Source organism: Lagopus muta, chromosome Z (assembly GCF_023343835.1).
Source record: "Lagopus muta isolate bLagMut1 chromosome Z, bLagMut1 primary, whole genome shotgun sequence".
Classification (NCBI taxonomy): Eukaryota; Metazoa; Chordata; class Aves; order Galliformes; family Phasianidae; genus Lagopus; species Lagopus muta.
Genome location: NC_064472.1, coordinates 41,882,276 through 41,899,629, shown reverse-complemented (window position 1 = coordinate 41,899,629; position 17,354 = coordinate 41,882,276). Strand labels below are relative to the sequence as shown.

General features: G+C 40.0%; 1 protein-coding gene across 3 annotated transcripts in view; it reads left to right on the top strand.

The window, feature by feature from the left end:
* PTCH1 (patched 1) overlaps nucleotides 1-9,131 on the top strand; it is a 66,527-nt gene extending 57,396 nt beyond the window's left edge. For all 3 annotated transcript variants that reach the window (XM_048932134.1, XM_048932135.1, XM_048932136.1), the window contains 4 exons: nucleotides 1,646-1,745; nucleotides 3,095-3,349; nucleotides 4,395-4,923; nucleotides 5,938-9,131. In XM_048932134.1, the coding sequence (XP_048788091.1) occupies nucleotides 1,646-1,745; nucleotides 3,095-3,349; nucleotides 4,395-4,922 (883 nt within the window). In that variant the 3' untranslated portion in view covers nucleotide 4,923; nucleotides 5,938-9,131. The remainder of the gene's footprint in view (nucleotides 1-1,645; nucleotides 1,746-3,094; nucleotides 3,350-4,394; nucleotides 4,924-5,937) is intronic.
* The last annotated feature ends 8,223 nt before the right edge of the window (nucleotides 9,132-17,354 follow it).

Genomic DNA, 17,354 nt, shown 5'->3' with positions numbered 1-17,354 from the left:
TGAGCCTTTCAACTTTTCAACTTACATTATTTTACTCTTTTTGGCCATCAGTTTCTCATTTTCTAGCACAATCTGACTTTAGTTGGCCTATTTTAATAATACAGTAATATAAACTATCAGAGCCTAAGTATTGTTATGCTGGGTGAAGAAGGTTCCAAACTTCCGGAAAGGGATGGATTAATCCAACAGTGTGGAAGATTAAGTAAATTAACAGACATTGTATACTCTGAGTGGTCAGAGCTAAAATCCTCCTGTTTATCCTAGTGTTAGATGGATGAGATGCAAATGTTTTTAATGTCTGTTGTTGATTTCTGTCCCAGTATAACGTACTGATGGTTTATGTTAACGGAGTAGATTGGTTTGCTGATTTTTGCTAATGTAGATCAGAAATTCCAAAATGTTTACAATAGCAGGGTATTTGTAGTTTTACAGGAGTCTGAAATATTTGATCAGATGTGGAAATAGGGGGGCAGTAAAGTTTGTTGCCAGCTAGACAATGTAATCAGCAGACCCATTAGTAGCAAACTTGCCCTCGGTTCTTACCCTACCCCTTCTCCTCGAGGAATTTACCAAGACCGGATCCTTGAAATCATTAGTTATAACACAGCCTTAAGTTTAGTCTGAGCCCCAGCTGTGCCGAATACCAGCTAGCAAGGCTTTCCTTTTACTGACAGGTTTACCTTGGTATTCATGAAGGATCCCAGACCTTAGCCCTCAACGATGGGAAAGGACAACTACTTGTGCACTCTTCTTCTTCCATAGTACTTCAGCCTTTATGTTTGAATTGGCTGACGCAAAACAAAAGTATTCAGAGATGCTAAATTGTTCAACAAAAGGTTAGCCTGCAGTGCAGCTCTGCCATTGTGAAGTGCTCTTACTCAGTACAATGCTGAAGCTCGCTATAGAATGGGCAGCATTTTCTTTGCAGAAAGTGGGTTTCTGTATTGTAAGAAGGTTGCAATTTGAGCTGTTTGGTAAAACTGGAACTCACAGATTCTAGGCGGAAAGTTGTGATTAATGAACAGCAAGGGAAAGCCTTACCTGATACACTAGAGATTTAATTAGAGATTCTGCTGTGAGATGCAGAAGCATTTCACAGTGGATTAGCTGCTGCAAGAAGAGTTCTTTTCCTTCTAGGCTAAATTGTTTAAATTCTACACCCTTCACTTCATTTGTTTGCTTCTGCTGGGTTTTCACTAATGGGGGCCCCTTTTCATTGTATTTGTGCTTTCAGTTCATTCAGCTATTCACTGCACATTCCATATTTTTGTGTTTGTGTAACACATTCATAAATAACATTGCAAACTTCCAGATTCTGAGAAATTAACAAATGTAATTTTTTTCTTTCCTTTATGAACTAACACTTTGAATTGTGGAATGCAGCTTGTCTAATCCAAAAGTTTAAAAAACAAAAAAACAAAAAAACAAAAAACAAACAAACAAAAAAAAAAACAAAAAAAAACCCCACAACTCTATGTCTGTACAGGGAAAATGATATAATTATTTAGTACAATATGAAAAATACTTGAGATTCAATTTAATGTATGTATTATCCTAATATATTTAGGAGTAGTTCGTAATCTCTTGTTACTAACTAACAAGTGGCTCCTCTCTCCTTTTCCCAATCCCATAAACCTCACTTCAGGTATTTCTTTGCTGTTTTGGCAATCTTAACCATTCTGGGAGTTCTCAATGGATTGGTGCTGCTTCCTGTTCTTCTTTCATTCTTTGGACCATACCCTGAGGTCAGTAAAACTAACAGTGATCAAAAGAAATAATAGTATTGTCTTTGCACCCACACCTTCCAGATCCCCTCCTCTTTTCTATAAACATTTTAATTTTTATATTTTTCTGGATTTTTAAATGTTTAAAGTACTTACTCTGTTTTTATTTAAAACCTGTATTAAATTTGCTGTAGTTATATATTTATTTGATATTGTTCTACTTGTATTTTTAAATTATGGGTTTTCTTTTAATAATCATTGTTTCAGAGGCTGACAGCAAGCTAGGTACAAATGTAGTTTTAAGCACACTTTTCAAAGCATGCTGTTAGTACAAACTAGTCTGTAAAATTAGACTTTTCCCCAGTATTTTACAAAAAGCAATTCCTTTTGTATGTATACCTTCTCCTTCCTTACCTCACTGCTTCTATTGCATTCCTCAAAATATTTAACTGTGAAGACCACCAGGAAGGCCTGTGCAGGCCAACATACACCAGTGGTGGTCCACAGACCACACCTTTATAACCATGACCAGAAGTCTGCCAAAAGGCTCCCCTGTCCCTGCGATATGTTCTTGGCTCAAGGAAGGTTCTTAACAGGCTGAAGGTTTCACTTAAATGCCAATGATTTTACCGTTTGAAGCCCAAATCCAGAAAAAACAAAGAAAGAAAATACCCCCAATTCATATATTGATTGTTCATTACCTACACTGTGCTTAACACAATTATGGTGTTACTTATAGAAGGCATTATTATGCATTAGTAAAAGTATGCTATGTTTCACAGGCCTGTGTATGAGTGTTTATGAAAAGTGGTACACAATTTAGGTGTGTAGCAGTAGTAACACTTGAGATGTTTGTCTTATATTAGTAAAACATTTTTGACAATAGTGTGACATCTCTCTTCTTCATAACAGATTGTTGGTTCCTTATTCAAACAGTGTATACATACATGTTAATACAATTGTGTTAATATTATTTATGTATTTGTCTCTGTTTACAGATAGCCACTAAACTATACTATACATATGTGTTCAATTTATGAAATCACTCTTAATATATTCTGAAGGGGGAGGGAAGTCCACATATTATTTATATATCTGTAAGTGCAAATGCATTTGCATGTACATATAAATGCTGAAATAATACCTAGAAAAATCTCTGTAATTGTTTTCACACACATATCCGCAAAAGGAGATCTTGTCTTTCTTTCATGCATTTTCTTCAGTTTAGTAGAAATATTCAACAGGAGTCAGGTGCATTGAAGAGTATGCTTAGCAGAGGAACATTTGTATGAAGCATTACTGATTAAAAGGGTAATGTTAATTGCATGTTACTGAATACTTGTAATTATAGTTAGCATTGTCATCATCAGGTTTCTCCAGCCAATGGTCGAAACAGATTGCCTACACCATCTCCTGAGCCACCTCCCAGTATTGTGAGGTTTGCACTGCCACCTGGGCACACAAATAATGGATCAGATTCCTCTGATTCAGAGTACAGCTCTCAAACCACAGTGTCAGGCATCAGTGAAGAGCTCCATCATTATGAGGCCACCCAAGCCCCTGCAGTACCAGTCCATCAAGTAGTAGTGGAAGCCACTGAGAATCCTGTCTTTGCAAGATCCACTGTAAGTATCTCACATGTTGACTGCTGGAAGGGCAAGAATGTTTGAGAATTTTTATTTAAATCTGTGGTTTTTTTTTTTTTTTTGGAAGACTGTTTCATGTTTCTAGCTAATTATATTTCATGACTTTGTGCCAAAACTTAGAGCACATGTAAACAGAGGATGAAGACTTTTTTTGATAATCAAGTTGTGTATGAGATGCTGGTTCAAAAGTGAAATCTTTGGCATGTATACTTGCTATTTCATCATACTGGCAGCCACCACAGGAGAGAACTCTCAGTCTGTTTGATGACTGTCCTACATGACCTATTAGACGGAGAGTCAGGAGTGATTAAGAGATTCAGACCTCTTCCATATAGCCCCTTCTGTATCACCATCTCACATATCTCTTTTTGACTGCAAACTTTGGGGAGAAAGATTCATAGAGTCCAGAAGAAAAATCCAAATCTTGTGCCTGTTGCATCTTGCTACTGGGTTGGCATAACTGCAGTTTCAAAGGGAAGTGAAAAAACTCTTGTCTCCTACCCCTGCTGATGCTGCATGCTGAGCAGCAATGTGGATCTGTTTTTGTTCAGCAGAGGCCTAGAAATAGGTACAAGCAGAGCCACATTTGAAGTTAGTCACGGTTTATTGACTGATGTGGCTGCTGTGCTTCACGCTTTTTACAGAAATCAGAAAACAGATTCCTACAGTCTATACAAACTACCCTACCAACATCCTATGTATATAGCCTGCATGGAATAGAGGCTTTTCCAAATGCCTGCAGTTCTGCTTGCTGAATCACTTAAGATGAAGTGCTTGTTATCCATCCTTTTGAAAATGTGGTCCAGCATATTGGAGGCTTATAATATTTTCAGCTATTGCATTTTTGTGATGTTACATTTTCCAGGTTCTTATAATTTCAGACAAAAACTGTTTGGAAAAATCAACAGTTATAAGACTACAGAATATTACTTTTGTAGAGTCAGAGCCTAGGATAAAATGTAGGAGAGCATAGTATTCATTGTCCTTGCTATGGCAGAGGTGTAACTGTGCATCTGTCTTTCAGGTGGTACAGCCAGAGTCAAGGCATCAGTCAAGTCCCAGATTGCAATCAAATCCAGAGACCGGCACGCAGCAAGTGTGGCGTCAGGGCAGACAACCCAAGCGGGAAGTGAGGGAAGGACTGCGACCACCTCCTTACCGCCCTCGCAGGGATGCTTTTGAAATTTCTACTGAAGGGCATTCAGGACCTAGCAATAAGGATCGCTTGAGCCACAAGGCTCGTTCTCATAACATGAGAAGCCCAGCATTTGGTGCCATGGGTGTTTCAGGATCAGCCTACTGCCAGCCTATCACTACTGTGACTGCCTCAGCTTCAGTGACTGTTGCTGTCCACCCTGCTGTGCACAGCCACAACTCTCGCGGGGGGAGTTTTCCATCCTGTGAAGGACACCATGAAGACAACCATGGGATGTTTGAGGACCCCCATGTGCCTTTTAATGTGCGGTGTGAAAGAAGAAATTCTAAAGTAGAAGTTATAGAGCTTCAGGATGTCGAATGTGAGGAGAGGACAACTAGCAAAAGCTCAGAATAAGGTGAGCCTTTCTTTCTGATCTATGAAATTTATTTGTGTCAGGCAATGATGTGCAAAAGAAAGAGACAAAAATTTATTTGGAAAACTTTAGATAAGTTTGGTTCTTGCCTCTTCATCATCAGTCTGCTGACAATGAACACATTTCATTTTGCACTAGATAACATTGCACATTACAGCACTAGCAATGTATGGGTTGTCCATAAATGAACTATTTCCAAGCACTTTGCAAAGTGAATGCATATGGTGTATCAGTTTACTACATGGGGAAGGTGAAGCACATTGTGTTATGTGTTATGAGCTTTGTGATTGCATTTACTGTTGATGGATTCTGTCCTCTGATGACTGAATGACATAGTCTAGGAGAGTGTAAAATTGCCAACTACTTTATGAGTCATCTTCTAAAGAAAATTAAGTGAAAATTCATTGTCGTGAGGACTGAATCCATTGAGGTGATGGATTGAATGAGAGGGGAAGGCCTCACCTTGCCCAGTACTCTGCTGAGCTGTGGGGCATCCCCTACCCAGCCTGTTCACAGCTTGGAGGAGTCCTTGGGCCAAGGAAGATACAAAGCTTCTTTCTAAGCATCTCAATTTGCAAATAATGCACAAATAGTCCTGAATGCCTTTAGCCTCACAGTCTAGAAGTATTGTGGGTAGTAGTATTGAATAAAGAAATACTTGGGGTCAGCTTTTACTAGTTTGACTGCAATCTAAGTTTCAGCTGTACACAGTGTCTGTTACAGCTTATCACTCCCTGAAGCGGTCATTAGTTTTGACTGAATTTGTGGCAGGAATCAAAAGCTGGGTGCTCACAAATTAAAGCATCTGCTTTTGGTCTTTCTTTACCAGGAAGTTCATGACTGGTGTGAAAGAAAAGTGCACATTTCCTGACTGCTAACTGTAATCGTAAGAATGATTGCAGAAGCAAGTCTTAGATTAACTTGATTTGTTTGGTTTCTTGAGCTGTAATAAATGTTTATTTGTTGTTGTTGTTTTTTTTTCTTTCATTTTTAAAGGATAGTAACTGAAGGAAGAGGAGGCCAAAGATTGAAAACTGTATTTCCGGAACTGCTTGAAGAGAACTGCCCGATATTGTAAAAAAGGACATGCTGCATCAGGACAACAGTTTACTGTTACTGTAACCTATTGTATTATTTTGTTAAATATGTCTTTAAGTATTTAAAAGATGTACACATATGTAATATACAAGAAAACAGTGTAAAGTAGTATAATCTGGAGTCATTTGGCTTCAGACAACAGAGTGGGGACATTATCATTTGTGCTCTGAACTTATTGTACATTGATCTCTGTGCCACAACTAAGCTTAATCTAGTTCTAAATTTCAGCATAAGTTGCTGCTGCTTAAATATTGTATAATTTACTTGTATAATTCTATGCAAATATTGCTTATGTAATAGGATTATTTTTTTGTAAAGGTACATGTCTGTTTAAAATATTTTAAATCTGCATATCACAACCCTGTGGTAGTATGAAATGTTACCGTTAACTTTCAAACACGCTATGCGTGGTAATCTTTTTAAATAAGCAGATATGAAGAAAAGCACGTTAATCTTGGATGCTTAAATAGGTTTAGTTATATGCAGTTTTTGTTTTGCTGTATGTATTGATGTGTGCATCTGGAGCTGTGCATGCCTGCATATGTATGTTCCTGGTGTACCGTAGTTTCTCTTTCACTTTATGATGACCCTCAGTGGGCTTATAAACCCACTGATGCTGATGTGAGTCTGCCTTTCCCTCATAGCAGGCAGTAGTGAAAACTGCATTGGTGTTTACTACCGTATACCATAGATTGCCATCATCAAAGGCCCAAGATAAAATGGAAGAGAAGACAGGGGCCAGGGTTTGGGATTGTGGTTCCACTTCCTACACTATGAATGACTTGGTTCACATGACTTTGGTCAAGTCATGTAACTGCCCGGTGCCTCAGTTTCTGATTCTGTAAAATGGGTATAATTATGCTTACCTACCTCCCAGAAGAGTTATGAGGCTTAATTACTGTTCATGAAGTGCTTTGATGTTTTTGTGAAAGGTGTCAGGTAAGTGCAAACAACTATGACCATTATTTTGTCATTTCCAAAGGTGCTGGTAGTTATAGAAATTCCATGAACTTTATCTTGATGTTGATACTGTTAACTATGAGTGGCATTAGAAGTTGAATAATGGAGTTGTCAGATGGGTATCCACAGCTCAGCTTTGTCCTTATGGTGTTCAAAGCAGTATCTTCTGTCACCTCATTTTCATGGCAGAAAGGAAGTTAATAGTAATCGATAAAAATCAAATGGAAGGATAAAAAAGTATATAAAAATCTTCTGTTTTCACTTATTAATATAAATTGCTTTCTATTGGGTCCAGGGCTGTAATTAATGACACACAAAGCCGGGGTGTTCTTTTTTCTGTTGTTTGTATTTTCCCATGCTGCATTGGCACTTTTTTAATTAAAACAGCTTAATGGGGATCTCTTTGCAAAACTAATTTAGCTTTTTGTATTATTTTTTAACTAAAGATGGATTGCTGCAGGTGAAGGGTCTGGAAAAAAATGCTACAATATGTGTTCTGGTTGGAAAGAAACTCTAAGAATGGAGAACTTTAGTTTAAAATACGAGAAGGAAAGTTTTCATTTTCTCTGTCACCCACCTTCTCCATCTGTTTTTCTGCCCTTCTACAAGCTGTTTTTTAGAGCAAGTAGAAATTCAAATGTATTTTCAGAGCCAAGTAAACATAGCCAGCATTCAGTTTCTGAACACGGTACTGGTGAGGCTTCTCTGTAGGTGTGAATGGCAGCTGTTGGTTCTTGGATGGGAAAGGGTATTTCTCCAGTGACTTCTTCGGAGTCTTATCTTTGCCCACAGACCTTCCTAGCGCAGCAAATGGGGATAACTAGAATGCACAAGTTTCCATGCCTTTTTGCTCACTTGAAAACACTTTGATATGAGGCACTTGTTTACAGATCTCCAATGTGAACGCTCAAAGAGCAGGTGAGAGCCTGGTATTGTTCCCGTGATACATAAGCTACTGTTTCAGTGTACACTAAGGGTTGATGTCGTAACTGCCTACTGGTCCAGTTCACTGTCTAGCCTGAAAAACCTTAATGACAAAAAGATGAGGGGCCCCAATTTAGCACTAGCAGCATAGTGACCTCAGATCATAAAAACTCTGCAACAAAACTGTATGATACTAATTGGAAGCTACCTTCAACTGCCAAGTGTGTGTGTGCTCCTGTGTCAGAGGTCAGCAGGGCTCCCACTGACACCACTGTTGCCTGGCGGCAGGGCTGAGGCCTCGCTCCCTTCTCCTCCATGGGGCAGTGGTGGCCAGGAACAGGCCAGGAGAGCACAGTGTCTCCACCTGCCCTGGCCTTTTCCTCCTCACACACGCCTGTGCCTGAATAGCTGCTGCCTCTGTGCGGTGTGTGCCTTCTTTCCAGCGTCAATCACGATAGCCAGGGTTGAACTCAGTGGCTGGCAACATTTGTTTGAGTTTTGTTTTTTAACTTTTTTAATCAAGGGTGATATTTATATTTTTGTATCATAAGAATGTTTTCTTACAGTATTTGTCATGCCAGTTTATAACATGAAATGCAGGGATTTTATTTCTATTGGAAACACTATTACAGCTATGTTTTTACTTCTTAATGGATTTTTATTTGTATAGAGTGCTTACTAATGTTAAATAGGAAAGAGTATATAACATTTACATTAAGAACTCTTTGTAGCTTTTAGTGTAAGGAGTTAAAAGGAAAAAAAAATATTCAAACTGGGTCTCATTGCCTGCCTGTTTTGGTAGGAGTGGGTTTGTGTCATTTCAGTTACAAAGATAAAATTATGCCATATAATTTATTTATATGAAAATTTATTTTTGTAGTGTACATAGTAGTCATCAAGTCTTCTGACAGAAGTATATTTTTAAAGAGTTATATGTAATGATGATACCAATATGTTTTGGAACACTGCTGAGATGTGATTACAGTGCACACTTTTCCTTGTAAACCCCCTAGCAGAAAAGAAAGCGTTTTAACAGTGTTAACAGAGAGCGTGAATATTCAAACAATTCTGAACGATGTTTTAGTTACCATTTCTGATCTAGTGTGGTTCTCATTTTAAACTTTGAATGGAAACTGTACAAACTCTCTAAATATTAATGTTCAAACACTGATAGAAATTCTAACATGAATAAAAACTATTATAACTTACTGGTTATGGACGTGGTTGTTTTATAGAACACTTTTTTACAGAATAGTCAACTGTGCAGATGCAGTCGTGCAATTGTGATGATTTGAAGTGTGGATTTGGGATGTTTTAGTGTTCAGGATGTTTAGAAGACCCAGATTCAGCCCATTTTGGAGCCAGAGCCAATTCTAAAATTGTGGTTACCTGTTGATTCTGTTGCTCTGTCTGATTAGGAGGATGTGGTTAGGACTCGATTATGCATTTCGTTTTCATTCTGAGGAAAACATTTTACATAAACATTCAACACAAGTAAAGCAATCTATGTATGGATTTGGGGGAGGGTTAGAAATAGGAGTAAGTTTCTTGGCTTTTCTGTTCTCTGGTTTGTTTCTTAAACCGTATTAGAGAAATAAGCTGCTTTTCCCACCTTTATGGAACATCAACAACATAACAGTTCTAAAAACTGCAGCACTCCTTAAGACGGGAGGCTGAAGGAGTATGCAAGCGTGTGCAAGCCAGAGTATGTTACCTGTGCCCAGTCAAGCCCTGCATTTCTGTCCGAAGTCACTTGTTCCATAATCCCACGTGTAGTTTGTCATGTGCAAGCACACACATGGCCATGCATCCCAGAGGGTCACAGAGACAGCAGTCCTCTCCTTTGTCCTACAGCCCTTGTGTGCATTAATCACAAGTCTTCTACATTTCATGTAAACAAAAGCCCAAGTTTGTCTACAGATAATTTAGAGTTCAGCCTCTTAATGTCCAGATGAAGTACAAACACAACTTTTTACATTCTCTAGAAGTTCCAACGGAAAAGAGAAATAAGCTGACAAATCTTTAACTGCAAAACTCTTACACACTTTTTTTTTATACTCAAAATACTCTCTATTGGATGCTCAAGACTGGACAGACCAAATCATAGACAGATTTGGCTTAAGTGGGTCTGTAGGCCATTGTGTCCACTGAAATCTTGCATGAGCTGAAATTGCTGAGTTTGTCCTTTGTGTCTCAGCCATACGCAGGAGCTGCTTCATCCACTGACTGGAGACTGTAGGAGAAAATCGATATATTCTTGCAGCCAGAATGCAGAATTTTTCTTTCAGAATTCCACGTTGCTTCAATGATAGCTATTCACCTTACACTAGTAGTTGTGTTTAGATTTCTTTAAGATGTCATTTCTTGCTGTTGGTCTAATTAATCTCAGGTAGGACTTTAATCAGTTTTTTGTCAGAGATTGGCTGTATTTATTCAGGCCTTAAGTAAAAAGTGGCCAAATTATTGTTGGCATAATGCATGTATTTAACAGCTTCAGGAATGCTGCATGCTGCTGAACTGCAGCAGCACTGATGTATGAACAGGTGTTTCATTTTTGTTCACTTTCACTCCCAATGAGCATCTGAGACACCGACTGTTTATATCTGAGAACCACCTTTGCCAAATTGTAATTACTTTTAATGGCTGCTGCAAGTAATGAGAACAATTACTATTTCCCTACTCCATTTAATCATTTTTGTCCTTTTTGCTGCAGACGTGTTGGACTTTACTGATAGAACAGGATGCGTGCCAGAAAACTGCATTACCCAGCCCAAGCAGCTTTTTAAAGCTTTTTAAACACTTGCCCATTTTAACTTTGCATGTTAATTACTGGTAATTAAGTGCAACAATGAAGCAGTGCTGCTCCTTTGACAAAATCTTTTAACGTATACATTGGTGTTGGTACTGCAGGAGCCATTCTAACTCCATGGATACTGCAGAAGTGGAGGAAATCTCTGCCTCATTTTTCTGGTTGTGGCATTATCTATAGTGTCATCCAAGTCAATGGTATTAGTGCTGCCTTGGTAGCTTCTGGCCACTGATGTAGGGTAAGGCTGCTGTGGGGACGATTGTATCTGCCTTGGATTAGTGTTTTGTTAGCTCACCCCAAGAAACAGCAAGTGTATTAGCGTATAGTTCAGTTTATCTTGCTACTTCATGCATCCTCCCAGGCCTTTCTCTGGACTTAACCCATCAGTTCAAAGTTGCATGGTTTTTGAGCAGTGAGTTTGAGTAATTGGCATGGTTTGAGACATGTTTTGCACAGCAAGGCACAAAGCCCCTGGTTGTCATGTACAGCCTCTCTGTCCCTTGAGCTCAGCCCGTCACAGTGGAGTGACTGCAAGTCTGCCTACAGAACCAGTGAGCTGTGGAGCTCTCTGAGCAGCAAGGCCAAAACCAGGCCTGGGGGAGGAGGGGAATTAGGAACTGGAAGCAGCTTCCCAAGCGGGGGAGGTCTCTGCCTTGGCTGAAAAAGGGAAGTCTGTGAGGCATGGCTGAGGCTTCGTTCATGGGTGAGTTTGGTGGGTTTCCCCATAGGTTGAGGGATAAGATTGCCACTGAGGTGTTTGAAAATGATTTATAGCACAAGGGAGAAATCCTGAATGTTTTGAAGGATAGAGAGCTCCTCCATTTGATTCAGGAGAGCCAGCATTTAAAGGCAATGAATTTAAAGCCTGAGTAAGACTGATCTTTCCTGTTCCAAGCTCTGTCAGTTTTGGCAGCCCTAGGTCTCCTGTTTGGGGATAGGCCCATAGTAAGCAACATCTGTCTGGCCTTCTGGAAGAGGAGGGAAGATAAATAAGAATGATTTGGTAGCTAGAAAATACTCATAGGAATACTATTATGCTTTTTTTTTTCAACTTTCACTAGGCTGACTCATGGAGATGATTCCCCTTTCCCTCCCTCATGATGTACGCTGCGCCCTGCACAGAAGATGAGGATTTGTGGCCCTCGGGCCTACCATCTTGTGGGGACACTCCTTCAGCAGGAACATCACCTCCCAAATGGCACTGAAGATGGGATGGATTAAAACCAGTGATTTTGAGAGTAAAATACCAATTTATCCTTATCTAGTTATGAAACACGTAACTCACCTGTAAGTACAGCTTACTTCCAAGAGCCAGGTGGATTGTTTCTTCCCATTAAATGAGAAAGCAGATGCTTTATTAGCTGTTAAAACTAATAAAGATCAGATACTTTATTTCAGAAAAATAATTGTTGTAAATAAGAAGCTCACAATTTTCACCCTACCTAAATAGCAGTTATTTGGCATAAGATAATTTGGGCAAACCATCTTTCACTTCATTTTTTCCCTATCAGGCAACCTTGATAATAACAGGCTATGTAGTTTAACTTTAGAACATTTACTTTGGTAGCCAATTCCTTTGACCTATTTTGCAAGTTTTTAGAAGATAGCAGGTTCATCTTTAAACATTCACCGAGGCTAAGTGGGAGTGTTACTCCCACTTATGGAGTTATGGTATCACAGACCTCTGCAAGCCCTTGGGTAACACTGAACAGCTAAAAATTTTTTGTTTTGGATTGTGCAGTATACAGCTTTCTATCTGGTGAAAGGGTAGGGGAGACCTCTTTTTTTGTTTGGTTTTATCATCTTGTAATTTGCAAAAAAGTTGACAGCAAAATTCTTGTATAGTCAAATGAATGGAATGAAAACACTTATCCATGGTATAAGCTTTGTGAACACCATGCAGATACTGTTTCATTCAATCAGGCTTACACTGAACTGAGCAAGGAAGGAATTGTAAATCAAGAGGAGTTAATTTTTAGCCCTTAGTAAGATCTAACTATGAATGTAACTGATTATTAAGCATATAATCTGTGAAAATACTAGCAAATACCTGAGCTGCAGTGATCAGCTGTCCTGTTTAATTTGCTTGACATTTCTCCATTCAGTTAAACTTTTTGCTCTGCATCTCTGTGCTGCTGTCAGGCATTTCAGCATAGTTTCAGGGAGAAGTGTATGTATGGAGACAGGAAGTGCTTTTAAGCACACTGTCTGTAACAGATTTAATCTCATAAATATGTTTCCCAATTAATTAGATAATGCATGGGTTTGAATCAATTTCAGCAGGATATTCTCTAACGCAGTAGACTGTAGTGTTTCCAAGTAATTGCTACAGTCCACTGGATCAGTAGCCCATGAATTAATGAGGATTTACACATTAGCTGGTTATGGTTCCTTAGGAACTATTAAGAACTTTTAAACATTTTGTTATTGAAATGAACATACAGGAGCATCATGGAAATTCCTGCCAAATCTGATGGGAATAGACCATGAGTCAGTGAGTTAGCAAGGGCATTTAAAAGCCTGGAGCAAGAACTGCTTTTAAACTGTCTTCAGTGGGATTACTCATAGGTAAATCTGCATCACTATCAATCTTCCCTGGTTTGGCTGCATGTGCGCATTGAAAAGTGTGGTCCTGCTGATGCTGTCCACACCATTTGACCCTCAATGTGATTTCGACGCAGTAAACCATCCCTGTGGAGGTCTCCATGTGTTGTCACTATGAAAAGTGTGTCTGGACTTCTGACTGCAGATGCTCCAACTTACGTTCCAAAACTGGGTGAGAATCAGATCAGGGTGCTTTTTAACTCACTTGAGCTGCAAAACGTACTTTTGTATTTCTAACAGATTCACGAACCTGGGAGACTTTTTGAGCTGAAATGGAAACAAAACTGCACAGAGGGGAAGAGAAGTTTGTTTATGGAAGTGCCCTATCTCTGTCATCTAAAATATGCAGAGGAGCTATGCAAAAACATGCTCCTGAAACTTAGTTCTAGGCTTTGAGCTTACTACCATTACATCCACCTTTCTGTCTCTCCTGTGATACTTAAAATTTTATTCTGTTTTGACCATTCTTTATTGAATTATCACCTTTTTATGTTCCTTTTGCTTAAAACCTATGACTTCATAAGAGAACTACTGTAACCTCCACACAATGACTCAGACTGTAACTTTTTTTACCTCTTCAGATCTCAGCAGGGAAACAGCTCATTACTTTTTCATTTTCGTAGGACATTAGTACATCTATGACACTTCCTTTCCTTTCCCTTCCCTTTTCATGTTCCTCACTTGTATGTCCCCGTAGAGCTGTCTCTGAGGCATCCAGCAAGGCTTATCATGAGCTGGCAAATGCAGCAATGCTTGGTGACATCCGTGGCCTGAATGCTATAAGAGATTTTATCTGAAAAGCCAGTGGAGAAAGCTGGTGTGGAAGTACAAGATCCCTTGTGAGCCTGTAAGGTAGTGCAAAGTAGTACAAATTGAAGGTGGAGGGAATCCCCCCAAAATAACACTGTACAAAGTCTCTCAGCGAAGATAGTTCTCTGATAAAGGGTTATCTGAATTTTTTCTGCTTTGTCTTGTTTCTCTGCTTTGCATGTACATTTCACAAAGCATTGCATGGTTCCAGTTTTGTATGAGTGCTGGGAAGAGTTTTACATACACTCGCACATGCTCTTGTTTTTACTTGCTTGTCTTTGCAGATGCAGAGAGAGTGGGTGCTGAGAAAGAGAACAGCAAAAGGTTGTGAGCCATACAGCAGAAAGTGAAGGAGAACAGCAAAAAAGGTGAAACAAGAGAGAAATATACCTGAGTGCATGTGGGAAGACTCACAAAAGTTTCTTTACGAGATGCATTTGAAGTTTGTATGAAAAGACAAGGGGTGCTGTTCTGCTGGACAAGGGAGGCTTAGCTGTGCCTGGATGCTGAGCATAAAAGCCTAGTGTTTCTGCTCATGAGGAAGGTGATAACTTGCTTTGGGGATATTTTTTATAATGTTGATGCTGGCTTTTTGAATGTTTTTCTATGCAATGTGTGTGTGTCTATGTGTGTGTGTGTGATGGGAAACACACGAGTGTGTAGAGAGAACCGTGGTTTCAGAGTGTGGAATTTGCTACTGGCAAGTTATTCTAGCATGGAGGCCAAGAAAAATACCAGGTAGGCTCATATTTTTGCATGTGCTTTTTTGTTCTGAAATGTTATAAAAGTCTTCAAAAATGCAGGAAGTTGCACCTGGGAATTTTCTTGTGGCTGATGATGTTCCTGGTGGACGTCTCTTAATGGTCTGTTTCTGTTTCAGTTTTTGTTCTTTAGCGAACTCCTGAAGGGTTGCTTAGATGAAGAGGCTCCAGATGACTGTCCTAGACTGGGGCCCAGCTTCACTAACTATCTCTAAAAATTTTCTTCTGTCCCTTCCTACTGACTATAGGAGTTTGCAGACCTCCTTCCCACACTCCCGTTCTTTTAAATCATCTCTTTGGGGTACAAATAGCAGAACAGAAGGGCACTGGCTAACTGCAAATAGTCCTGTTAGCTTCCTTATGTATGTGTAATAGAAGAAAAAGATTTTGAACTGAAGGCACTCCACTGTGACACATAAGATCATTGTCTCTGCTCTCAGTAATTTTCTCTTTAAGGTCTTCTTCGCCCAGATTCTGGGACAAATGTTTCCCACTGAAATTTAGTGTCAGATCAGCAGTGGGTGATGGCCCAGCAGGCACATTTCTCCTTTTCCAAGAAGTACACATCTTCTTAACAGCCATCATACCATTCCTGTTGCACTGTCAAACAGGATAAGGATGTGAAAAAACAGAGACTTTGGAAAATGTAGTGAAGAAGCGTCGCTGTAGGGATATGATATATTGGAAGCCGTCTTTTAGAGGACAGTTGCTGCACCAGCTTTTTTGTGGGGATATGTGGTACGTGTGGCTTGGTGTGGTTTTCTACTTCTTGTACCTCTGGTAAACAATAACTGAATGAGTCCAGGCATATGCTCTTTTAAGCAGTTTGTTATCATAGCAAAAGAGAATGACAGCACACTAGAGAGTATGAAATTGAAAACTACATGTTCCTTTCAAGCTGCTGAAAGAAGACACTGCCTCTATTAAATGTACAGCTTTGTATGCTGCTATTTGTAACAATCTGTGCACATCCTGGGGTCTAACGCCAAAGCATTTCTGTTAGATTCTCCTGAATAATTTTAAGGCACATGAGGTGAAATAGTGATGGTAGATCTGAAGATGACTCTGGGAATACATAAAACTGTATCTGAAATTGTGTCAGAGACAATGCTCTGCATTTGTGATGAATGCTGAAGTGCTCCAAGATATGTATACCACCTTCTGGAACTCAGTCTTATGCTAGGTATATATTCAAACTATTATATTGGGCACAGACTAATAGAATCATGGAATCAATCAAAGACCTTCAAGATCATCTAGTCCAACCATCTACCTACCACCAATATTTCCCCAATAAACCATGTGCCTTAGTGCAACATCTGAACAGTTCTTGAATACCTCCATGGACAGTGACTCAACTACCTCCCCAGGCAGCCCATTCCAGTGGCTGACCACTCTTCTGGAGAATAAATTTCTCCTAACATCCAACCTGAATATCTTCTGCCACAACTTGAGGCCATTCCCTCTAGTCCTATTGCTAGTTGTATAGGAGAAGAGGCTACTCCCCACCTTGCCAAAATTTCCTTACAGGCAGCTGTAGAGAGTCTCTCCTCAGTCTCCACTTCTTCAGACTGAACAGTCCCAGTTCCTTTATCTGCTTCCCTAGCACTTGTGCTCCAGATCTCTCACAATCTTCGTTGCCTTTCCCTGGACATGCTCCAGGGTTCAATGTTTTTCTTGTAGTGAGGGGCCCAAAACTGAACAAAGTACTTGTGTGGTGGCCTCACCAAGGCTGAGTACAGAGGGACAATCAACTTTCTGCTCCTGCAAGCAACGCTATTTCTGATACAAGCCTGGATGCTGTTGGCCTACTTGGCCACTCAGGCACTCTGCTGGATCATGTTTAGCCAAGCACTGACTAGTACCCCCAGGTCCATTTCCTCTACCACTCCAGCCACTCTGCTCCAAGCCTGTAAGGTTGCTTGGAACTGTTGCGGCCAAGCTTCATCCCATTGATCTCTATACAATGACCTAGCCTGTCATGAGCCCTCTGTAGGGCCTTCCCATCCTCAAGTAGATCAGCACTTCCTCCCAACTTTTTCATCTGCAAACTTACTGAGGGTGCACTCAGTGCCCTTATCCAGATAAAGATTTTGAACAGGACAGGCCCCAAAACTGACTGACCCCTGGGGAGCACCACTCATGATTGGTCGCCAGCTGGATGTAACTTCATTCACCACCACTCTCTGGGCCCACCCTCCCGCCTATTCTTTACCCAACAAATAGCGTATCTGACCAAGCCATGAGCTACCAACTTCTCCAGGAGAAACAGTGTTGAAGGCTTTGCTGAACTCTAGGTAGACTATGTCAACAGCCTTTCCTTCATCCACCAGGCAGGTCACACAGTCATGGAAGAAGATCGTGTTGGTCAAGCAGGACCTGCCTTTCATGAGCCCATGCTGGCTGGGCCTGCCCCCCTGGTTGTCCCACACATGCCATGTATGATC